Source organism: Neodiprion fabricii, chromosome 7, assembly GCF_021155785.1.
Source record: "Neodiprion fabricii isolate iyNeoFabr1 chromosome 7, iyNeoFabr1.1, whole genome shotgun sequence".
Classification (NCBI taxonomy): Eukaryota; Metazoa; Arthropoda; class Insecta; order Hymenoptera; family Diprionidae; genus Neodiprion; species Neodiprion fabricii.
This window is the reverse complement of record NC_060245.1, coordinates 22,375,854-22,401,062: the sequence shown is the minus strand read 5'-3', so window position 1 is coordinate 22,401,062 and position 25,209 is coordinate 22,375,854. Positions and strand designations below refer to the sequence as shown.

The 25,209-nt window shown below is 36.0% G+C and overlaps 1 protein-coding gene across 10 annotated transcripts in view; it reads left to right on the top strand.

The window, feature by feature from the left end:
* Positions 1-25,209, top strand: part of LOC124186098 (dystrophin, isoforms A/C/F/G/H-like) — a 315,823-nt gene that overhangs the window by 18,887 nt on the left and 271,727 nt on the right. For 8 of the 10 annotated variants that reach the window (XM_046577472.1, XM_046577465.1, XM_046577470.1 and 5 more), the window contains exons 2-33: positions 7,012-7,073; positions 7,843-7,935; positions 9,648-9,725; positions 9,818-9,910; positions 10,354-10,443; positions 10,519-10,717; positions 10,817-10,965; positions 11,082-11,477; positions 11,564-12,205; positions 12,297-12,422; positions 12,524-13,000; positions 13,144-13,301; positions 13,364-13,731; positions 13,822-14,174; positions 14,297-14,731; positions 14,826-14,978; positions 15,432-15,593; positions 15,798-16,100; positions 16,198-16,341; positions 16,428-16,598; positions 17,036-17,218; positions 17,379-17,495; positions 17,612-17,731; positions 18,980-20,464; positions 20,674-20,898; positions 20,987-21,502; positions 21,625-22,262; positions 22,764-22,911; positions 24,064-24,177; positions 24,293-24,469; positions 24,594-24,701; positions 24,874-24,985. In XM_046577472.1, coding sequence (XP_046433428.1) covers positions 7,012-7,073; positions 7,843-7,935; positions 9,648-9,725; positions 9,818-9,910; positions 10,354-10,443; positions 10,519-10,717; positions 10,817-10,965; positions 11,082-11,477; positions 11,564-12,205; positions 12,297-12,422; positions 12,524-13,000; positions 13,144-13,301; positions 13,364-13,731; positions 13,822-14,174; positions 14,297-14,731; positions 14,826-14,978; positions 15,432-15,593; positions 15,798-16,100; positions 16,198-16,341; positions 16,428-16,598; positions 17,036-17,218; positions 17,379-17,495; positions 17,612-17,731; positions 18,980-20,464; positions 20,674-20,898; positions 20,987-21,502; positions 21,625-22,262; positions 22,764-22,911; positions 24,064-24,177; positions 24,293-24,469; positions 24,594-24,701; positions 24,874-24,985 — 8,595 coding nt within the window. The remainder of the gene's footprint in view (positions 1-7,011; positions 7,074-7,842; positions 7,936-9,647; positions 9,726-9,817; positions 9,911-10,353; positions 10,444-10,518; positions 10,718-10,816; positions 10,966-11,081; positions 11,478-11,563; positions 12,206-12,296; positions 12,423-12,523; positions 13,001-13,143; positions 13,302-13,363; positions 13,732-13,821; positions 14,175-14,296; positions 14,732-14,825; positions 14,979-15,431; positions 15,594-15,797; positions 16,101-16,197; positions 16,342-16,427; positions 16,599-17,035; positions 17,219-17,378; positions 17,496-17,611; positions 17,732-18,979; positions 20,465-20,673; positions 20,899-20,986; positions 21,503-21,624; positions 22,263-22,763; positions 22,912-24,063; positions 24,178-24,292; positions 24,470-24,593; positions 24,702-24,873; positions 24,986-25,209) is intronic. The other 2 variants (XM_046577471.1, XM_046577473.1) reach the window with 2 other exon arrangements.

The following is a 25,209-nucleotide window of genomic DNA, read 5'->3' as shown; positions in this document are numbered from 1 at the left end:
CAGCGATGTAACGAATTTAATATACTTTTTTAAATCTGGCGCCATTTCTTTATCGACAAAAGTTGGACAATTGATTGATACACTGACTGGTTTGCACCTTATTCCGGAAATTTCCGAGCTGATCCGAACTAAGCCCAATTTTTTATTTTTTATTTTTTTTTTGATTGTGTAACAATAAATTTATAACAGACAGAAATTAATTTTTAGGCTAAAGTGTGAATCAAACGTGAAGACAAACTTTCGTAACAAAACTTCATTATCAAACTAACGTTGTTGTTTATTTATCCGTTTTACTTAACATTATTATCACAATTTTTATAAGCAAAATATAATATGAAGTATTTTCGACAGTCACATTCCCAAAATATTTGCATGATTTTTTCGAATGCCGATACATATTATTATGCGTAAGGATAATTTCACAAAATGCTGGTGACGTGCGATTAATTTGCGTTTTTTTTCGATCGTTCGATTAATCGAAACTGCCTTATAGTAATTCTATAGGTCGATCGGTGTAATTTTTTAATAGATTAAGTGAAGAGAGAAAATTTAACCAAAAAAAAAAAAACGATTAATCGCACGTGCTGTACTAAATACCTAAAAGAATGAAAAAACGATTTCCGATTATCAACGCATAATTTCAGTACAGAAATAGTGACGCGAAATTTTAGTATCTTAAAATTTTCATCACACACACGTGACAATAATGATTATACTATCGTAAAAAAAAATTCACGTCGATTGTTTTTACACGGTTGTTAATGATCGAGAACAAATATGTAGGCGATTTTTTTTCAATTTTCGTTACACATACGTGATTGGATAATTAAATGTCACCGATTTTTCACCATCGACGAGTCTAATCTCTTACCGGAAATAATACAACGTAACACAATCGCTTCGCCTCCAACTTCCTCCCTACCGATTTCATTACGTATGCAAGAAACGATTTTCCGGTTTCCCGCCGCGTCGTCGTCAGATATCGCATTCTTTTCTATCCCTGTATTTATTTATTCTTGGTTAGTTTTCCTTTCTTACCGTAAACCTGTAAGTTCGTTTTTCGCCATCGTGTCGTCGTGAATAATCTTCGTCGAATTTTCATCGCGATGTTCGTTTGTTCTTAATTGACAAACCCCCCTCCCCCCCCCTCTCTTTCCTTGATCAATTCCGAAACGTATGTACGTATATCAATTAAACCCACCGCTCGTTCAGTCCGCAGAGGTCAACAACACTTGATACAATATATATATGTATGTATATATATATATAGTGCGTTCTCCGTACGTTGCTGTGTATTATAGGTAACTATAACTGGCATTGGCTGCCACAATAGTTTCATTTGCCGTTAAGCATAGTATACGGTACAAAGCAACGATACAATATTTTGGTGGCGAAAGTTGAAAATTTACATATTTGTTTCATAGTCATATATCGATGTACAATTATAGTTATTAATGCGATAACGAAAAGTATATATAAAAAAAAAATAAAAACTGGTATATTTTGAAAATCAGTATTTTACAACATCGAAACGATGTTTGATAGATGTGGAAGATAATTAAGCGATATTCGCGGCGACGGAAGTGAAACGATTTTGCCGCTCGCGAGTTGTTTCGAATATTGTTATCTGCATCTTTGCAACAGTTTCCTGCCTTTGTTTCTTTGCTCATCGCTTTGTGCGTGTATACACTTATATGTAGTATAGTAAGATACGTATATACAGGGTGGAAAAAAATTTAAGCAAGAAGTAATCTGGATGGAAGACAAAGACAGGTTTATAATTAAAGATTTGGAGTTTTTTTTATTTATCGATTCATAGATTACACGGTACAGGGTCAGGCCTTTAATTTCCCATTTCGGTGATCAGAATTTACCGCCCGAATCATGCGATTTGATTCCGTTAGAATTTTATCTGTGGGCTTTCTTCAAGTCCAAGATTTATTTCCACCCTGAAGGAGGAAATTGAGTCCTGTACCTAACAACGAAATTCAAACCACGCTTGTGCAAAACTTCAATTTTTAATTATAAGCGTGCGTTTTCTAGCAAAATTACTGCTTGCGTGAGTTTTACGACACCCTGTATATGCATATCGCGCTCAATTAATAATTGACGGATGTAACAACAATTTTTTCAATATTTCTACCGAACGAATGAGTTTTTCTTGAAAATGTTATTCTGAAATTTAGTATTGTATTTAACAAATCGATGTATATGAATTATATTACGTAGCTACAGTATGTAACGTAGTTATTTACGTAAAACGCAACATTCGACTTGTTGTATAATTTTTTGCAAACTTATCTGTAAGTTTTTCACAGTCATTCTCCAAGTCTGTTAGAAATAGGATCATTATTCCTTTATCTCTTATCGTTCCTCAATATTTATTATACGCCATTAATTTCACACCCTCGTATTGCATGCTTAATAAATGTATCGTATTATTGTCATTCGCGTGCCAAATTACTTTTTAACGTCAATTTCGCTTCAACGTCACGATGTTTCGTTGAAATAATTATCCGCGTCACTCCAATATACGTTCGAGTGCGGGCTGCAGCTTATTTTTCACTCAGTTCTCCCGCTTGAAATGGGAAAATGGGAAAGCTGGCACACTAAATTTATGGCTTTAACGGCATAACGAACGAAAGCCGTTGCAGTTGAAGAAGCTCGGAAGGTCGCGTGTGGTGATTGTGGTTTTACCGTTTTGTCCCTCCGCAGTTTCCGTTTTTCTAATCTCTGTTCCTCTTCTTTCTTAGAGTTGAAATACCGGAAGAGGAAGAAAGAGATTCTCGCTTTAGATAAAAGAAGCGTCTATTAGACGTACATTTCCAATATGCGAAGCCGAGCATCGTCTGATTCGCGCCATTTATAATTTGGTTTAAAATTATTTCTCCGTTATATTTATATATTATTTGAAATGTTTGGAGAAGAAAATACAGTCGTTGATAATTTTTTTTAAAAAGTAGTTCCTTTTAAAAATCACTCTTAATGTTTATAAATAATTGGACAGTCGAATAAATGATGTGAAAAAATTCCGTGGTACCGTTTCGGAGTTGGGAAAATTGCGGGTAATATTTTTGTGGTTTCTCATGAAATTCCTCGTAATATATTATAAAAAAATTTTCTCACACTTCTCTTTTCTCTTCCCTTAACTTTTTTCCACCCTCGCGCCTTTTTATTTATTTTTTTTTTTCGTTTGTTTCTCACCTCTCAATACGTATGCCTGTTACACACAGACACACAGACACACGCACAAACATTCATGGATATACAATGTGCAACATCGCGCGATAGTAAAACGTGAACCTGCGTAGCTGCCTAGCTTTAGCCCCCAATTACAAACGAGCTAATTAGGACCTGGCGCGTAAACGTCCGCTATTGCCGTTGCCGTTGCTGTTGCTGCCGACGACGAGAAGTCTGCGTAATAATCGCGTTTGCGTGCCCGCGTGGGGTTTAAGGAAAATTTTGGCAGCCTTTTTTTCGTTTATTGCGGCATTGCGGGATTATGAGAGGAAAAAAATAAAACAAATAAATAAACAGAAAAAAAAAATAGAACAAAATTCCCTCTTCTCTTGTGATCTTTGCAACTGTGCAAATAAATTTGTGTATATATATATATAATATGTATAATTATTCTAGATTTGGTACTTTTTTTTTTTTTACTTTTCTATTTTTGTCTCGTCAGTTTCGTACGGTATATTTCTTTCCTTTTCCTGCAATAGTCGTTGCACGGAAAGTGAGGAATAAAAATTGGAAGTTGGAATAGCGATTGTATAAAAACGTAATACCGTATAATGTTCGTTATACATATAATATTATGTATATTATACATATATTGTACAAATATATATATATATACATATATATTTTCTGCGATCGCTGAGGCATCATTTTGTTATTCATCGAATTACGTCATGGAGAGTTTGTCGGACGTTGAGGAGAACAATTGGATGACGTTTGATTACGTAATCGACAGAAGCTGCTGACAATATGGATGGGGAATACAATTTTGCAATAATAATAATGACGACAACGACGGTATTAGTAATTTGTGGCTGTCAATCTGTGAACAACCGATAAAATGAAAAAAAAAAAAAATAAGATAAAAGAATAAGAATCAGAAGAAACAGAAAATGAAAATTAATCAGTTTACAAATTAGCTAATCAATAATACGTGTGTGTGTGTGTGTGTGACGCGTGAATTGAAGGTAAAGTAGAAAATAGAAATTTTTATTTCCGCTTATATATTATTTATATTTTTATTACTAAGGTTGTTGAAGTTGGAAGACAAGAATTAAGCATGCGGTAGAAATAATGCAAGAATATCACCGAACGGAATGGATGAATTTTTTGAAAATAATAGACGATACATATTCAGTCTGTAAAAACTCGTCGTGTGATAATACAAATTAATGTATCGTGGCTGAGTAATAATAATAACAACAACAGCGTACGTGTACGCATTAAACACGTGCAAGGAGATTAGAAAATTATCATCTTGATTATAAATCAATGAATCGTTAGACGTGCGATTGAAATTTACATCGTACCTTGTGATTTATGAATTTAAAGCTTGTGACTGTGTAAAAAAAAAACAAAAAAAAAACAAAAAAAAAAGGAAAAAGGGAAAGAGAAAGGTAAAAACTTGAAACAAAAAAACTCACTCGGTGGCCTCGTTTAGTCTTATCTTTTGCCGCTTCAGCGCCGGTTCTTCGTCGTCTTATCAACGTTTTAGCCGTTGCTGCAAAAACGTCGGTACAATACGTATTACAATTACGCATCGCATTGTTGCACATGTGTGTATGTGTATATATATACATAAGACAGGAAACTAAAAACTAAAAATAAATAACACCATTCTCGTCTTTATACACGGACGATCTGTAATTATTTACTTATTTATCGTTTCTTCCTGCCCAGCTGTGCAAATGTAAATACGTGTATACGTGTATAGGTATGTAAAGTAAAATCGAAGAAGAAGAAGAAGAACTGTCTGGCATTACGCACGAAACCGAGAAATATTTCTACGTATTTTACTATAATTTCTGGAAAAATTCTAGTAAAACGGGTTATTGTTGCAGTAAAGTGTTCGAATGTTGATTAAATTATAACAGAAAAATAATTGGGCACTGGTAATTATTATTATTGTTGTTGTTGTTATTGTAATTACAGTTGTCAATATCGGAAGATTTTCTCCAGGTCGTCTGTTTGGTTTGTTGATGTTTTCTTATCTTTTTTTTTTTTTTTTTTTGATTCCAATTTCACGCAACAAACAAAGTTCCTTATATCAAGAATTTATTACGCAAATGTTTCGCCAAAGTTAAATTATCGCATACAAATAACGTGTAACAAAAAAACTACACCGCGAGTGATGTAAATAAATAAATAATAAATCTCGTTAATCCGCATCTACTGTCTGATGGAGCAATTTTAATTTTTTTTTACACAGAACTAGAAATTTTTTTATTCCGTTGAAAGTAACGAAACGAGTCTCGCAAATGTTTCACAGTGATCACAGATACGGAAATTTTTCTCGGAGCCGGGTTTCAGTTACGAATTTGAAATGTTACGAAAGCGCCTAATTTGGAATTATTTTGCGGCGATAGTTGGTGCAAAGAAATCAAACTTTGAAGGGACAGCGCAAGTTTCGAATGTTCGGAAAGTTCCGAAAATTCAAGTTACGATAGAGAAAAGTTTCGCAGTACAAAGTTTCGGTATATAGGGTAAAGTTCGGAAAATGAAACTATATCAACACAGCGTTATTTACTCAACGTATGTATATATATTTTTTGTTTTGTCTAAACTATACACGTGCCAATGCCAATTTCTTTTAAAGAAAAAAAGAAAAAAAAAAAAAAAGAACGAACAACACTCAAACCCTTTTCTATTTCTACTTGTTAATTATTATTAAATGCTGCTGCTTTAGGGAAAGAGAGAGGAAGAAGAGAGGCCGGTGCCGTATTCGGATGTAAAGATTTCTCTCAAGGTGATGAGAGGAATAAGGTTTCTTTCCTACGTACATAGGTGGTATATAACTATACACCTATGTGTATATATACCCCATTCACCGCAAGCCTGTGTTTCAGCCGATTTATAAACCTTATGCATAGCTCTTACTCTACGTGATCCGCATTCTCGGTTCTCTTCTTCCGTATTCTCTCTTCGATTTGTTTTATTTACTTTTTCAAACTCTCTTACAACACGAGACTTGAACACACACACACACGTCAAACCTTTGATATCATCGCACTTGAAATATATGCCAGCGTGGATTCTTGCAGAAGAGGAAAACCATCTCATTAGTAGAGCTTGACGCGGAAAACCGCGAAACAGTTTTTTTTTTTTTTATCTCCAACTCATCGCCGCAAATGCGAAACAGACGGCGGTGAATTAACGAACGAACGAATTAATGAATGAACGAATGAATGGATTTGTAAACCGACTCGTGTCGTTCATTTGTTTACATTTCATTTGACGCAAGATTTGACGGAGAAAATTGTTTTTTTTTTTTTTTATCCTTTTGCGGTTATGTAATTAATTGACGCGTTACACGTTCGATGAAAGGGAAAATTTACTCGTGTCAACGAATAGTTTTACATATAACTGTAAAACCGAACGAACTCTGATGTTCTCTTACTAATTATCCTTAATTTATTTTTTTTTCTCTCATCGAGAGGATGCCAATTTTCGGTCTAAAAGCCGATGGTAATTTATTAGAATTATAAATTATACAGATTTTGATATATTATTGTTCTTTTTTTATTTTTTTTTTTCTTTTATATATACATGTATACTACCTTGATCTTTATGTGTACCTTTTTTACACTCCAGAGATCGACTAAGGTGACGAATTAAAAGTTTTATCAGTGTTTGATGAATTTATGTGATCGTGATCGTTGGAAAGAAAAATATTTTTACTCTAGTTGGTAATGAATTCGGTTGGGGGTGTTTTTTTTTTTTTTTCTTCTTTAATTTCTATTTTATTGTAATCTTTTATTTTTCTTCTTATTTCAGATGAACGGGAAGATGTACAAAAGAAAACATTTGCCAAATGGATAAACTCACAGCTTCTGAAGGTGATTTTTATTCCAGTTTTAGTTTCAGTTTTTTTTTTTTTCCCCTCTCCTTCTAACACAACATATATATAAATTTTTTGTTTTATATGCGACTGTTGATATTCATTTAACGACAAATTATCACAAAAATCTCTTATTGTATACACCGACAAAAACATTCATTTATAACAAACTTTTTTACCAATTGTGCAAAAGATGAATTTGAATTTCTTTCTATACATTTATCATAATTTCCTGCGTATTAAAAGATTCATATTTATATTCGTTTTCTTTTTTAATTTTGTTTTTAATTTTTTTTGTACAGTTACACAAACAGTGTTTCAAAGTTACACCAACGTAAAAATTATTCAGGATGAAGTTTTATGTTTATAAAGCTTAGAAACTCTTTTCTCGTGATTCTCAGCGAGGATTTTAATTAAATATGAAATTGTATGAGGATATAATTTACCAGCAGGTATAAATATATAAGACTTAAAGTTCTAGCCGAGATTATATTATCATTTCTTCGCAGAGAGTTAAAATTTTCGCTGTCTCCAGAAATAAAATCCGACTGATTTATACTGTTTTAATTATCCACGTTGTCTGAGCTCTCGTTTTCATTTTTACACATCTCTATAATTCGTTTTTTTGGATTTCAACGCAATATTTTACAACAAGCTTCAAACTTTTATGCGTTAATAAATCGTGAGAAATATAATGTGAAACAGTGCAAACGGTGATGAAGAATTAATTTACGATTTCTACAATTATACATTGTATTATTTTTCAGAATCATCACGAACCTGTATCAGATTTATTCGTCGATCTCAGGGATGGGAATCGACTTTTATCACTCCTGGAAGTTCTCACCACAAAGTCATACGTGAGTATAATCGTTATTACGTGAAACCAGAAATGTATCGAATACTAGCAAAATTGTCAATTTGTGTATAATCGATACGAGAATCTTTTAATACGTTAAAAATCAACGATTTATTTATCTCAACACCAGACCGCTGGTGAAAATGGAATAACATTTTCACAGCGCCGAGTCCGCAATATACGCGAGAATATACGTGTGTATGTATATAATATTGAACACTTTTTATATTTTTTTTTTACCCTCTTGTTCAAATATTTGCACCGCGATGAGTTTACTTTATATGCATAAAATATAACCGATTTTTCTTTTTCCTTCTTTTTTTCTTTTTTGCCGCTTGACGATGGATGTGGGAAAATTTTTCGCATTATATATCGCCGCGTATTGCAAGAAAAAATTTACATTACGTTGGTTATAAATAGATTTTTATTCATGCCTTTTTTGTATATACATATACATTTAAGGTTCTTAAATATCTTATGACCTTGAATAACTTTTAAACGAGTAGATTTATCATAAAATGCTAAGAGACCTTTTTTTTAGAGAGTTCAATACCCTATAATATAGGTATATATATAAAAAGAAATAGTACGAACTTTTCGATACAGTATAATATTATACCTACAGGACAATCTCTTGAAACTTGAAAATCAACTGCGCATGCGCGGGTTTTATTCAGCTGTTCGCGCAGGCTGGCCAATCCGAGTTTCAACTGTCAAACTGTTTCTGGCGGCGATGTTGTTGATACGAATTTTCGAGATTAGAATCTTAAATAATTGAGGTAGCGACTCGGAAAGATTTCGGAAGCATTTGTTATTGGGTCGGAAAGTTGATTCTACAAAGAACGGTCGGAATTTAATGCTTATGCTGTTTGAAAATTCAAACGTATACATTTTGCGTACGTTGGCCTGTCGGCATCGCAGAAAAAAATATCGCTGTGGGAAGATTTCGCCGACCAATGAGATTAAATTATTTGGCGGATGCGCGTTTGATTTTCAAGTTTCAAGAGATTGTCCCGGTATTCTATCTTCAAATTTCTTCATTTTTCATCACACGATTTACAATTCCAATGTAATACAAAATTCTACAATATAATTCACAATTGTGATTTGTCGAATTTGTGTGTAATGACGAAATTCACGTACATGCATACTTTTAACAGGTACATGTAATTTCTTGCAATTGGTACATTATTTTATACTTTATTGATATCTCCATCGACGATTTTTATTTCATTGTTATAACTTGTTTCTTTATTTCAGAAGAATCTACGTTATTGTTATATTTGAATTGTAATAATAATAATAATAATATGTAGGAGTATTTATGTACATTCAAAAATTGCGTTACCCACAATCAAAACAGTATCACGTGTCGTTTATATTTAAAAATAATCAGGATCACCAATAAGTATTCTACCTTGTGTATAATAATACTTGTTACGTAAAATAGAGTATCAAACTCTGCATTCCAGCAGCGTTGCTGTACGCTGATATGGATATCGGTGATACATGTATGCATGTGTGTTCATAAGATGTAATAAATCTCTTTAAACCAGACAGAGATGAATGTAAAAATCACTTTCGCTTTGTACTTAACATACAGTATTATGGTATTTGATTATACTTGTTACTTATAATTTTTGTGCCTGTATTCTTTTCAAGAACATTTTTTCACCCCATATTATATAATTTTAATTGATATCTTGATTGCAGAAGAGAGAACGGGGACGTATGCGCGTCCATCATCTCAACAATGTTAACAAGGCGTTGCAAATTTTGGAACAAAACAATGTGAGTATGAAAATGGAAGTTTTTCAAATGCGAGTATTAACACTTTGATAGCTGGACATGTTTTTTTATCCGACGTATTTTCTTTCTCGCAGGTCAAGCTCGTCAATATCAGCAGCAACGATATCGTCGACGGTAATCCCAAACTGACTCTGGGCCTTGTATGGAGCATTATTCTTCATTGGCAGGTGAGACGAGACCGCAGGTTTATTTATATAAAATTCTTTCAATCGGACGGTGATTAATTGTTGAAATTTAAATGTATTTATTTTGATACAGTCTAGTAGTAGAAAAAATCCATCAAGTATCTTGTCTGCTGTTTCACTCTTCCGCAAATCCCAAAAAATTATCCTACAACAATCCGATTACCAACTTTTACATCCCGATGTTCATCCTCGTCAGTATTCGATAGTTCCAGTCAAGTCAGAGATCAAGTCTCCTTCCACGGATGACGAACTACGAAAAGATTAAGTGTAATTTTTAGTAGTACTGAAACTAGACCAGAATTTTTTGTAATTTATACATATTAGCGAATAGATTTTTCATGAATTTTCATTATTCCGTGTTGAAATTGAATTCTGAAACTAGACTATATTCATGATGGTGTCGTTTTGTTTATTTTAATCTTCAGGTACATTATCACCTCAAAGATCTCATGTCGGAGCTGCAGCAAACGAATTTGGAAAAAACTCTTCTCGCTTGGTGTCGTCAAAATTCGCAGGTATTTATCTCAATTTAATACCTAATTAGTTATTGAAATTTTCATAATCCTCCGTTAACTCTAATTTCTTTACAGAATTACGCGGGGGTTGATATAAAAAATTTTACCACCTCTTGGTCGGACGGATTGGCTTTCAACGCTCTTCTTCATAAATGGAAGCCTCATCTCTTTGACTTTAACAATGTATCACGAAAGCATCCAAACGCCAGGCTCGACCATGCCTTCAAACTCGCTCAAGAGCATCTTGGAATTGAAAGGCTTCTAGATCCTGAGGGTAAGCTAGATTTCTACGTTGTGTTAAGTTTCTGGCAAGCCAGGTAGGGAACCTGATGACTTATACATTGTTTTCTCTTTTCTCCCTTTCCAATTACAGATGTGAATACCTCGGTACCGGACAAAAAGTCTATAATGATGTACGTCATGTGTCTATTTCAATCTCTTCCTCATTCCGGTGACGATGTCGGTGATCTGGATGTTTCTATAGCCAGTGATTCCAGTCCAGTAACAACGCCGGGTGCCGAGGTAATTTTTTTTTACACATAATATGCAGTTTAGAAAATGACCATCATTGTTGGTACGGAAAATTCGGAAACCAGATTTTTTTTTGCTGTAACAATCAAATGTTCATGTTTTCACAGAGTTCGTTATCATTTGCAAATCTCGGTATGCCGATATCTCGACCAATGAGTCTTGCGACAAATGTGTCGGTTGAACTTGGCGGGTATCAGGTAGCTTTGGAGGAAGTTTTGACTTGGTTATTGGAGGCTGAAGATAAATTAAGCCACGCACCGGAGCCTGGACCTACCCTGGATATTTTGAAACAACAGTTTCACGAGCACGAATCTTTCCTCATGGAGTTATCAGGTCATCAGGACGGAGTTGGTGCTGTTCTTGAAGAAGGTGCCAGGCTTCTGGCTGATGGCGGTCTGCACAAGGACGAGGAAGAAGAGGTCAGAGTTCAAATGCAGCTGCTAAATTCACGGTGGGAAGGTTTAAGGACTCATGCAATGGAACGCCAGTCCAGAATCCACGAGGTATTTATTTCAATAATAGTTTGTCGATGATTTTTTTGTATTTTTGAATGAGGAGCGATGTTTAACTTCGAATTTTTTCTTCTCAGGTTCTAATGGAAATGCAGCAAGGACAGCTGGATTCGTTGAGACGTTGGCTGACCGAAACGGAGGATAGAATATCTCGGATGTCCGCTTCTGAACTTAACCAGTTGGCTCTTGATGAGCAGATGAATCAGCTGAAGGAACTGAGGAAGGATATTCAGCAGCAGCAAAGTGTCGTTGACGGTTTAAGCAAGATTGTCGTTGTTGTGGACGAAGACAGTTCGGAGACTGTTTACGCACAGATGGAGGATCAGTTGACGGCGTTGGGTGAAAGGTGGACGCATATTTGCCAGTGGATAGAAGAGAGGAATCAAAAATTACAGTTGCTCTCGTCTCGTTGGGGCGATTTGACTGACGAATACAAAAGACTCTTGGCTTGGCTAAACGAGAGAGAAATTACCCTGAAACAGATGGAGGCGAATCCAGCCTCGGAAATGGGGGAAATATTGGATCGAATAAAGAAGTTACAACTTCTGAAAATTGAGATGGACGATCAGCAGAAAAAGCTCACATCTTTACAAGTCGTTGTTCAGGAATTGGACGAACAGGGATCTTCGCCTGAGAGCACAAACATTTTGGACAAAATTGAGAATCTTCAGGACAGGTGGGACGCTGTTGTTCAAATTATGGAAGTTCAGGGACAAAGGGTAAGCGTCAATTTCAAGTTTACTTGAAACTTGTTCATTTTCGAGTTGCCGCAGCTTTTTAATAATTAGGTGTAATTTCATCGTCCCTCAGATATCGAATTCTGGATTTGAATTTGAACTGAAACCTGCTCAGGAAACTACAACTACAGTCACCGGTAATGAATGGATGACTGAAACTGTAACGACTATAGCGTACAGAGAAGACGTCGCAGCTTCTGTGAGTAAAAAGAGAGACTGAACAATTTTCCGAATCACTTTATCGATCAATCGTGAAATATGTCACGGTTTTTACTTTCTATCCGTTTCTTATCTTTGCAGACTTCTCACAGCGATTCGAAGAAACGTCGTCTTGGTAGCGCCACTCGACAAGAGTTCGACGCTGCTCTGTTGAATTTATACAAGTGGTTGGATTACGTCGATTTAGAAACAGGTCGTTCGGAGGGCGTTTTTGACGAGCTGAGTGTCGAAGAGAAGAAAATCGTTTACGAGGATAGTCTGGCTGACTTGAGTTCTCACGAGATTGAATTTACCAAAGTTTTACACTTAGGAAGTCAACTTTTAGAGGAAACTAAACAGACGAATGAGCAAACCGAAGATGATGAACAAAAAATCAAAAGCGTACAAGAGAGGTGGAAAGCGACGACTAATAGGCTTCAAGAAATCAAAAAGAGAATCGATTATCTAATGGATCTGAAACAATTCAATACCGAATTAGCTAGCTTACAATTAATTCTTGACGGATATTCCAAATGGTTTAAAGGTCATCATGGAAATAATCAAATCGAAACTTATAGGGTAAGATTTATCTTCAAAAAAAGCCTCATCACCTTCTAGCATTTTATCATACGAAATTTTAGCCCTTCGGATTCTCTGTCTCTGAATCGCACGCCAAAAAGTCTCATTTTTCTTCTAAAACAATCGAATTCCTCTCCATTTAGGTAAAACTTAAGTCTATGAAGTCGCACGAGGATCGTATTAATAAGTTGAACGCGAAGGCGAAAAGTTTGAGTGAACATCAAGGCGCTGGCAGTGAAGGAATTACGGTAGATGCAGACGCAAAGACGTTTGAAACTGTATGGAACGATCTCTCGAAAAGGTTAGTCGCTTGTCGATTTCTTTGTCGTACCAATGATTAATTTTGGATTACTGTTTTTGCAGATTATCAGAACGCCTGACCGAGTTGAGAAACCAGGCTGACAAAAAGCCACCTAAGAAATATACAGAAACAGTAAACAGTCTACTATCCTTCATTAACTCTGTCGAAGGTGTTTTGCTTTTGGAGCATGCCGTAGTCTCCGACGACAAGTCGATGGAGAATCAGCTGAAAAAGTTCAGGGAACTGCAGGAATCATTGGCCGCGCAACGAGCCAACTTTGAATATGTAAATTTGACAGGCCAGGACTTAATTGCAAAAATTAACGACGATCCGAGCAGCCAAAGACTGAAGGAAGAATTGCAAGATCTCAACACTAAATGGAGTGATATTCCCATAATACTTGAAGAACGACAGCAAAAATTATTGAAAGGTATTTAAAAATGTTCATTGCTGCCGATAAGAACGGCAGAAAATAATTAATAATTGTGAAATTATTCTGAATTAAGGCTTTCTTTTTCAGATATCGAATCATTAAAAGAGTTTAACAGTGAATTCAACAGCTTCGGAGAATGGTTGGAAAAATCGTCAAGATATTTGGAAGAAGCTTCGGAAGATGCTCTTGTCAATGATGTGGAAACAACGGAATTCAAATTGGAACAAATTCGGGCCCTTTCGGATGACATAAGTAAAAACAAGCCCAGGATCGAGCGCATACAAACTTGTGCCAACAAGTTGCTTGAAAACTCCGAACCAAAGTTTGCAAATGTTCTTAACAACAGATTAGAAACTCTTTCGCAAAAGTGGCACGCCATCGTAGACGGTGTTAAGCATCAGGGTGACAAATTCCAGAATGCGTTACAGAAAAACGACAAGGTAATTAAACCAATTAAACAGCAACTTTACATAAATCAAAATTTGCACGATAAGGTATCAGAAAAATTTAACACTTGCAATTAGATCAGAGGTCATTCGTATACGCTTTTTAATTTTTGTAGATTATAAATGGAATCGAGGATTTCACAAAGTGGTTATCAAACTTGGAGCAGGAAATTCCTGCTAAAGAAAAGATTACTTCATCTGTTGAATTATTCCAAGCTCGTGGCTGTTATCAAATATTGAAAGACAAAGTGGACAGGCGAGTCGAGGAGTTTAGAAACATCAACGAAATGGGCAATGACAAGTTACTGAGTTCCGAGGGATCTTCCGTACAAGAACTGGGAAGACGGTTTACTCACTTGAACGCGAGGTGGACGGACGTTACTGATCGCATTTACGAAAGATATCGACAACTGCAAAATGCGAGTCACGAATACGGCGAATTCAGAGCTCTGGTTGCTCAAGAAAGTGACTGGCTTGACAAACTCGACAAGAGACTTAAAAAGTCGACTAAAAGTGCGGCTGACGCTGAAGAGATTTCGGAAGAACTTGACGTACGTTTAAATCATCAGAATGTTATCGATAAGATGAAAATTTGTACCTATCTATTATTGTTTGACTGTTGTTACTTGTAAATTTCTTCTTCAGGATTTGGAAAATTATATTCGTAATCGTCCTGAGTCACGTTTTGCCAAGGTCCAAGATATAGGCAAGCAACTGATAGACAATGATATCATGACTAAATTGGTGAAGACTGATGTTGAAGCTTTGTTGAACCGTTGGGAAAATCTGAGTAAGAGGGTGAGCAGATAAAAAAAAGTTTCTTTTTTATTACCCATGTTTTAAACGTGACTAATATTCAATAAGTAACACAATATTCATACATGTATACATGTAATTGTACAAGCATGTGCTTCAGTGATTAATGCTTGAAAGATTTTTGTTAAATTCGCGGTATTTCATGCTTTTACGGTTTATTACGAAAGATAATTTGGCCCTTTTCAATAACTGTTCTTAACAAATTGTTTAACTGAATAGTTATATATTGACACAATCTGAAAATTACTTTCTCATCCGAGTGTATCAAACAGTCTATTTTAATGTTGGCTCGTAATATTTGTTTAACCACTGCAACACCAATAATTAATATCCTTTGGGATATAACTGTTGAATCGAAATGATTTTGGGACTCGTAGAAGCTCTTGCAACGTGTAAAATATAGCCAGATGGATAGAGTGTATTGTTGTTGGGTAGGCAGGGGAACGGGCGCAACTCTTGGAAGGATCTGTGAGGCAAGCTCAAGAGTCAGAAGGTCGTATTATTGCGCTCCAACACTCGCTAACGCAAGTAGACTCCGTACTAACTGCACGTCTTGATTGTGATCTGACTGCAGATGACTTGCCACACGAAATTCAGGTCTGTTTTTACCTTTCATTCTTATTTATGTACAATTGTGTTTAACACATAATTTCATTCCGTGTCATCAAAATAAAATGAAAAAAACGTTGGTTTAATTCTGACTGCGTGTGTCACAAAGTCTAATAATACATAGTAATAGTATTAATTAACATTTATGTTTATCATTTTATGAGTGGGCTGATTGGAATTTATATCGTGCAGAAATTATTCGAAGAGTTGAAGAATCAAAAAGTTACGTTGCATGAAATGGAGTCGCAGGTTGAATCTTACAAGGCAAATGGAAAACACGAGGCAGCCGCCCGACTTCAAGAACAAATGCAATTGATTGAAGGGAAATTTGGCGAAGTGAACGCTAAGTTCCAACGTTTTTGCTGCCCTCAAAACCTCGAGCCAAGATTATCTCGTGCTTTGAGGGAACTCAGAGGCATTGAAGAAGCAACTTGTTTGCTCGAATTAGCATCCGAAGATCCGGAGGCGATAGAGGGACAGCTAAAGCATTGTTTGGTGAGTCTGGCTAAATATAATACTCGTAGCCAGGATGATTTCACTTCGTTGCCTGTTTTATATATATTAAAAATTATATTTTAACGGTATTTTTCAGCGATTCTATCAAACTCTTAGCGAAATAAAAGGCGAAATTGAAAATATTATTGTTACTGGAAGAAAGCTCGTCGAAGACAGAATCGTACAGGAGCCAGGAAAATTTTCTAAACGAATCGATACGCTTAAAGAATTGTACAATAAGGTAAGTCCCTTATGTATTCATGGTTATTCAGACCTGACGATTGGTTCAATAATTGATAGCGATTGCGATTACTTTTCTTGTTTCAGCTCGGATTGCAAATAACTGAATCAAAGTCAGCGTTAGAATCTGCCCTGGAATTGTCTCGTGATATATTCAAGCACATGACCTATATCAACATGTCTATTGAGAGTATAAATAAGGAATTGGACACGCAAAAGAACATGCCTGAATTGCCTGTTAACGCGATATACGTTACGGTGAGTATTTTATTTTCATTTTATTTTAAGTGGATTTCTTGTATTATTTCAATAAATTTTCACCTCAGCCTTTGTTGCCCATCCTGATATTAATTTTGAATTACAATTATCCGACAATTTTTTGCAAGAGAGACCGAAAAACTCACTTTTCAAAATCGACGTTTTTGTTTTTAAAGAAATAGAAAATTTGTGTCATTCGTTAATTTTTTTTTTTTTTTTTCCCGAGTACTTAGTAATTGATTTCAATTTCTCTGTATTTTTTCAGAAATAATTTGATTCTTTTTTCTCCCTCATTTTTCCTGATTTGTCATTTTTTATTTTTCTACTCTGATGTCACGGTTCCAATCATGATCGAACTAAAGCATTTTAGGAAGGCGAATCGATTTTTCAGTCGATGGGATTATTTTGGAAATTTGATTTTTCATTTTTGGTAACAGGAAACGCTTACTGAAGTTATTCCGAGGTTGAACTTGGTGAGGGACAAGTTATTCAGATCACAAGATGAGTTTTCAAAACTGTGTGATCCCATGTACCTAGAACAGCTCAGAGACAGAGTTACAGAAGTTACAACGAGGTTATCAAACACCGAGCGAAGACTTAGACTTTGTAGCGGATCTGAGGTAATTTTCTTGAATAATAAATTTGTCAGTGTAATATTTCAGTAATTTCGGCGAAAAAGTTCAATTCAATAAAAGCAACGAACATATTTGTTCCAGTGATTATGTTTTCGTCTCAAGTACCAAACATTTCAAACTCTGATAATTACGTCACATTTTTCAGGAGGAACCAAGCGTCGATGAGATAAATGCCTGGCTGAGACAGACAGAAGAAAAACTAAATCAGTTAGATGCTGTGCCGGCGGATCAGTTGAGCGAGAAGCACTTTGAACACTGCAAGGTATTTTTTTGTTTTTTTCATTTCTATTTGTCCATAAATTTTACCAAATAATTTCATAATGTTATGTTTATGCTAATTACTTGGCGACAAAAATGAAATAACAATTTCATCGACAGGCGATACAGAGCGAGATGATCGAAACAAAGCCTAAGGTAATGCAGCTGCAGCATTGTTCGTTCTATCCAAAGGTTGCCAAGGTTTGCGAAAAGTGGGAAGAAATTTGCAACAGGATACAGGTGAGTCAAACTACTATATCGGTATTTATTTTGATTTAAATTGTATTTTTCACAGCGTCGTATTATCACAAAACACACGATCTTTCCTCTTTTATCGTAAAAACTTTGAATCGGATACGATCATTGCTTATCATTCATTGCTTATGTTTTGCTTTTTACACTGTAACATTTGGTGTCTGTCATTTCTAGGCTTCAATGTACTAGTTGTTTACATTTCATTAAAAATCACCCCCCTTTACTACTGTTCTATTTCACATCTAATTCAATTTCTGTACATTGATTTGAAAAATAGCTTTCGGTTTGTCATCCAAATAGTGATGCGCGAATGAATTTGAACAAACCGTGGTAAACAATCGATCAACTCTGATTGTATTTTTTTTTAAACACGACTTACTTAGATACATAGTGCATGAAACTTTAAGATGTATACTGAGAGAAAGAACCATTTCTTTATGACTTTGTAATCTTAGCCTGTACAATATTAATCAATAATAATATTTAATAATAAAAATAATGTGAATAATAATTATAGTTTTAACAATCTCATAATGTAAAAAGTCTCGTGTATGTTATTTCAAGATCGAACTTTTATCCAGGGTATAAAATGAAAAATGTAAATCAGGATCACAAAACTATAGTATATACATTTCAATATTTATAGTATATTCATAGTATTGTCCAAGAGGTGTTCCATGCTTATTCTATGGTGCCGGTCTTATTTGGCGTTGCACAAATATACTACAGTCCGCGTAAATAATGTATCCACATTGGTGCACAACTATAAACGAACGAAATATACATACATACATATACATATAATACTGTATTGACACAAAAGTTCTGGTGGATGGACAAATCAATGAGAATTGAAAGTTTTATTATTCTGCACAACTGTATCTCGGCAAAGTAGAAAAAAAAGAGAAATTTTCAAAACACGGTGTCGTCTCTCCCCTGAACATGTCTATTTGCTTATCGCAAAGAGGTTCAGAGAACGTACAGGCCACGATATAGCCGAATATATTATTAATATATGTATTGCATACACGGAGAATAATTAACGCACTATATGGTGATGGATTGTCGAGAAATATTACTCTACACGATTATCGCAGTGAAGTATTCTGCATCGCTCGCATTGTGTCTGGACTGGCTTAATATCATCGTATCATTAACACGCTATTTCACCATTAAACGACGCTTAAACGATCAAGTTCTCCTCAAGTTGTACTAGCATAATATTTTCCACAGGGCTGGATCCAAAAAAGTACAGATCATTTGTTGGTTTATAATAAGAGAGCCGATGATAAGGGGAGAGACAATTTGGAGATTACTAATTCGTTAGTGCTATTAAAACAAGCCACAAATTCACAAGTTCGACAAGACATTGATCAGGATGAATCTATTTACGGTATCGGCTATCTAAACCCCGCCTTTGAAGACAATCGAAACAACGCTATCAAAACGCCTGAGAGTTCTCCGATAGACATACCTCTTCGCAGCAGAAAGTCTAGCGCAAAAGCAGACAAAGCTGAGAGCAGAATTATCGACATTAGTAAAACTGTTAGAAGACGATTAGATATGAGTTCCATTCCAGATGTTGTGCAAACTTCTCAGCCTCGTAAAGTTTGTCCAGACGACGACTCGCATGTATTGTCACACGATAAAGAGGCGATGATGCCAGAAGTTGTGGCTGAGGAAGAATTTTTTCTTTCAAAAAATAGCAAGCTTTTCTCGCAAGTTTCGACCAATAGCTTGACTGCTACTGATTCTAGGCCTATTAAATTCACTAAGGCGCAGCCTAACTCTTTCCGCATTGTCGAAGTACGAGAAATGGAAATAGTAAAATCCGTAGCTTCGCCGGAAGACCATGTCGTTCTCCCGAGCGCCAATGTCAGTGTTGAACAAATGCCTCAGGTTGTAGAACGTGTCGAAATTTTAGAAGATGCAGAGACGGAGCCCGAGTCTGTGGATACAGACACCGAAGGGAATGAGAATAAGAACAAGGAATCAGACAATATCGGTCCAGACAATTCGGTAATAAAGAAACGAGAGCTCATTCCAATATTGAAGAAACGACGATCCTCTGGCGACGGATCAGGAAAATCAGTGAAAAAGCTCAGCCTTAAATTAGATATCGATGATGAAGCTACAGATCTGTCGCAACTGTTAGACGAGGCCCTCAAATCACCGCGTTATGTGATGCCTGGTCAGAGATCTGCAAAACAAGTAACGAACACGTCGCCATTGACTTTGGCTTATGGACCTGCTGTTGGTAATTTAAAAATTCAAAGCCATGTTAACGTCGTTGAAAAAAGCAGTTCAACCGCTTTGAAGGATCCCGAGAGTGTCGCAGAGTATCTGATACTCGACGATAAACCCACGCCGGTTGCTTCCGCCTTGGATCAGAGCAGTTTGAACAATAACGGAGCACGTAAAAAAGTTCGAAAGCCTTCGGGAGCGAAGAAACAAGTAGAGTTCTCAGACACGTATGAAATTGTTGGAAGCGTCAGTCCCGGATTTGTGAAACAGTACAGAAAATCGCCAATACCAAAAGTAGCGAGATACTTATCTTCGGACGACACTTTAGAGGATTGCGACAGTTTTTACGGAAGCGACAAAGAAACCGACGACGCATTAATATTTTCTGACGATACCGAAATCGATGTTAGTAGCTCAAGTTCCGACGGAGAGGATTCCACTTTAGGAGAGCATGTTGAACACCTCTTGGCTAAGGTAATGGCTTTAGGATGATCGTTTGCGTTAGTTTCATGCTCTACTTATATTAACAATAATTGTTACGCAGCTAACGATGCATTCACACAGCTAACGTAAATTTCATTAAAATAATACATGTGTCGAATTATCTGTAAGCCAGGTAGGAAATAACTTGACGTGAGATCTGCACGTTCTTAAATTGTATCCCGATTTTCCGTTTTCCTCAGATTAAAACCGAGAAGCTGTCTCGCTCCCCGGTTCGAAAAGTCCCGTCAAAGTTTAGCAGTGAAGCCAGATCTCCTCTAAGTCCGACCAGTCAAGCTAGAACCACATTCGAAAGAGATATTTTGGAGTTCGAACAAGCGGCGCAAAGGATGCTCCGAAGAATGGACGTTATGTTAATGACCATCGGAGGAGTGACCCATGAAAAGGATCCAGCAAAGCGTCTCGAGGTTTGTGAAATGAGATCATTAAAAATTTTTGTCTTTGAAATAAACTGTCAATTAATGTTTTTCATTGTAAAATCTGAATTTCGTCCAGGTTATCAAGGGAGAAGTTAGCTGCTTGGCACCAGACGCTGCAAGTTTGATAAGCAAGGGAGACGGTTTGGTCATGACTGTACATATGGCAGACCTGTCAAGAGCTGAAAAGATAAAAACGGAGCACCAGGATAAACTGAGGAGCAAATGGCATCAGGTAATGTCTGAGACAGAGGCGAGACGCACACAGGCTCAGAAAGCCGAAGAATCTCTCAGGCAGTACAACGCTTTGATCGTGGAATTCAACGATTGGTTCAACGACGTTCCCCGAAAATTGGAACAGGCCAATAATTACGAAGGACAGCTTGAATTGTTTACCGAAGAGTTTGAGATTAAACAGGAACAGATACAAAAACTCAACGAACTGGGTAACGAACTTAAGAGATCGAACGTTGGGCATTCGGAAACTACTCGATACACCATAAACAGCAAGTGGCAAGAAATCAGTTCACAATTCAAGAGATTTAGCGGTAGCAAAGACAAGGATAAGCTTGTTGCTGAGAAAAAAGTGGAAATTGTAAGTACGATATGTTTAGCTAATTCTATGTTTTCTAATTCATATGAAAAGACTTTACTCCAGTACACATTTCGCTTGGATTATTCACATTGCTAACGGTGTTTTATGTGCATTCGAAACAGGATACCGAGAGCATAAGTAAGCCTGATTTCGTGACAAAGACAAATAAGTTGCGAGAGGAGATATCGACTGTTTCAAGGTCGCTGAACTCGCCGCCACTTAATGGAAAAGACTACGAATCGTATATAAATCAAGAAGAATATTTGAACAAAATAAGAAATGCTTTAAGTATCTTGAAATCGAGTGTTGAAGAGGTGGAAAATTTAAGTTTCGACGTTGTGAGACGTTTGAGAAACGAACAAGCGGATCAGATTGTGCGTTTGGTTGAGAAACTTAAGGACGAATGGTCGAACGTTAACCAGAAATATTCAGTCAGGTACAATACTTGGTCGAGGTGTACGGAGAATTGGAAAAGTCTGCACAATACCTGTCGGACATTTTCCGACTGGTTGGACATGGCGGAGGATTTGCTTAACAAACTCAATGCTACCGGGCATTCAAAAGCTGCTAAAACTAAGGTTCCGGAACTGGAACAAGAGGTTTCTAAAAGACAGCACACCATCAATACTATCACGACATCCAGTAAAGAAATTATCAGTCGATCCTCTCCAGAGGAAGCAAGGGACCTGCAAATGATGGTTGAAAATCTTATAATTCGATGGCAAAATTTGTGCGCTGAATTGAAAACACGAAAGGAAAAGTATGTCGACAATCGTTTCATTTATTTTCATTAACCTTTTGCCTAGTGTTTGAATAGTAGAATCGATATCTTTAGCTGAAAGTAAGTTTATTTTATTATTTCTTGAACAATTCATGGGTTAAATTAGTTGGTCTCGTCTTGTCGTCGATTACTAAAAATTCACCTTCAACCTTTCGCGTTAATTTTTAATGGTACAAAATAGTGAGAGAACAGCCAGCAGCTTTCACATGTGGGGATTGTCAAAGTTTGTGGTAGGTATATGTGGGATGACAGTATTGGGCTATTTCAGTAGCGGCTTGTCTCTCTCGGAGTAATGATCGGTGTCTGGATAATATTAAACAAACATGTACAAGTCAGTGTTGTTAATTGTTGAAAGTTGAGAAATTATTGCAATTATTTCTTTGTTCCTTTCAGTTATTCACTTTTATTTATTATACTAAGATTATCGTATTAATACCAAGCTAGTCTATCAATGATCCTGAAATGTGAATTTACTTTAAGGATTCTCTCAATGGAAAGAAAATCTGTGCCCGGCGATAAAAGTTTGGACGCCGTTCATCACGTAATCGATCAAGTGAATTCGCTCCTGGCTTCCTCGGCAAATCCATCGGATGACACGTCGCTGTCCATAAGGCTTTCGCTGATCAAGGTTAGTCGAATAACAGATTGTTATTTCTTCAACTTTTTTACAGAAAAGTTTCTACGAGTGCATTTACTTCTTTGCGAGTTTTGATTATCAGTACATTGATAAAAATTTCTAAGATTATTGCGCGATTGAAAAACGGTAATAGTTGAAACAGATATGTTATTACATGACCGTGTCTAAAAGTACAAACAATACGTAACTATTAAACTTTTTAAAACCCTTTTGTTCAATCTTCTTGTTCCACTTGAACGAGTAATTGCGGGGGTTTATTGTAGCCTGATTAAAGCCGAGTTAAACTGGATTCTAATAATATCACTGCATTTCCTGACTCTCGTAGTCGGCTTGCCAAGACAGAAATAACTCCGTACTTGTATTTTTGTCCAGTTTAGGTTTACGTTTTGCCGCTCATTATGTTGCATACACCATGAATTTCGTTACACAATTTGTAATATCTTTGCCAACCGGTCAGTATGCGCAGGAAACCTCTGAAATGAGTAAAGCCGTCATTCTTATACGTTGTCTCTTCTCTTGCCAATGATATTTCTTTTCTAACGCTTACCACAATTGTACTCAATCTGATTTCTTCTCATTATTGATATGCCGCCTTTGATATCGTTAGTGATAACATGTTTATTTTTTTGCCTACTGTTTTTCTCTGCAAAACGTTGGCTACTTGTTAGAGAGGTAAATGGCACGTCTCTGTTTGAGGTCTATATATATATTTCTAGTATCATATGCATATGTATATGTGTATATAAAGAAAGCAGGGAATGTAGATGTTTCTCACTGCTGTGGGGTATCACTAAAAATAGACATTTTCCTACTGAGAATTTCTTATCCATTATATTTAAAATATTAATAGATTTCTCTCATAACGGTAGATAGACTGAAATTTATACACCGACCTCAACATTTACAGGATTGAGCAAGTTTTTATTACATCTAATAATAAGTAAGAAATTATTTGATTGATGTGTTAAATTTTTATTTTGTAAGTGTAATTGACCTTCTCTGTAACACTAGATTTAATGAGTATCTGTACAATTATGTACTTCTTGTCGTGTTTTCAGGATTTGGTCATTGATATTTCTGAATTAAGACATATATTAATATAGTAATTTTATAACTATACGAAAAAGATGTCATTTCTTTCAGGCAAGATCAGAGGAACTCGCTTCACGCCGGCGAGGAATGGAGGCTCTCGTCAACCAGCAAAATAATCCTCGAAACGAAGATGTTTACAGAAACATCATTTTTGATATGGACAAGGTATCGATGAATTTATTTCACTAATAATAATACAAAGTAAATTGGTTGTCTTTTGTTCAATTATACATCGACAAGTCGTTCTGCATTAGTAAATAAATTTTTATTTTTGTCATAGGCGAGCTCGAGTCTTTCGGCTCACCGTGAATACGTTGAGAGCAAATTGACATCTTTGAAAAAGTACATGAACAGTTTAGACACAGTGATGGCGTGGGTGATGGAAACGCGAACTAGATTAAATATTTCTCGAGAACTTCCCCAACAAGAACGTACCAGAGTTATCGACAATATTATGGTAAGTAGAGATTCGTTAAGTGGTTTACAACGGATCGAAGTGTTCTCAATGTGCTTAGAAAATTTGACGCGAGTGTTTCTTATTACCAGATTCATAGATCTAGCTTTGTCTTTTTGATCTTCAGGTTAGCGTTGTCGATCGTGAAATGGAAGTTAAAGATGTTATAGAAAACTACACGAACTTGGAAAAGGAATGCGAATCAGCCAGGCAACCGATATCCGTCGAACTACAAGTGAGTTGCTCTTTTCTACCAGTCTGAGGGAAATCTTCTTCGATCTTACGATTATTACATAGGATTTTACCTACACGTGGACTTTTAATTACTGTTCACGATGAAACGCGTGATATTTAGTGCATAATTGTATCGACGAAAATATTCTTCAATTTTTTCAATTGTTTTATAGGAAAAATTGAAGAAGTTGCGCGAGGATTGGCAGTTTGTGAAGAATCGCGGGGAATCACCGGATCCAGAAGTTCTAACAACAGTATCTCCTGTTTCGGCCTATCGACAAAAAGGTAGGGAGTCAACATTTTCAAAATTCCTGCTTTTCGATTACTTGTATACATGCGCATACCAATATGGTACATGCTGTTCTGTTGCATCGTTGTGTTTGGGTAGAAATAATTGAATGCGAAGTATTTTCACCCTCGAAATTATTCATAGACTTTATGAATAGCTTTGACTATTTATCGCGTTACACAGTGACGAGTTTCTTTATTCGCTTAGGTTTTGTACATCG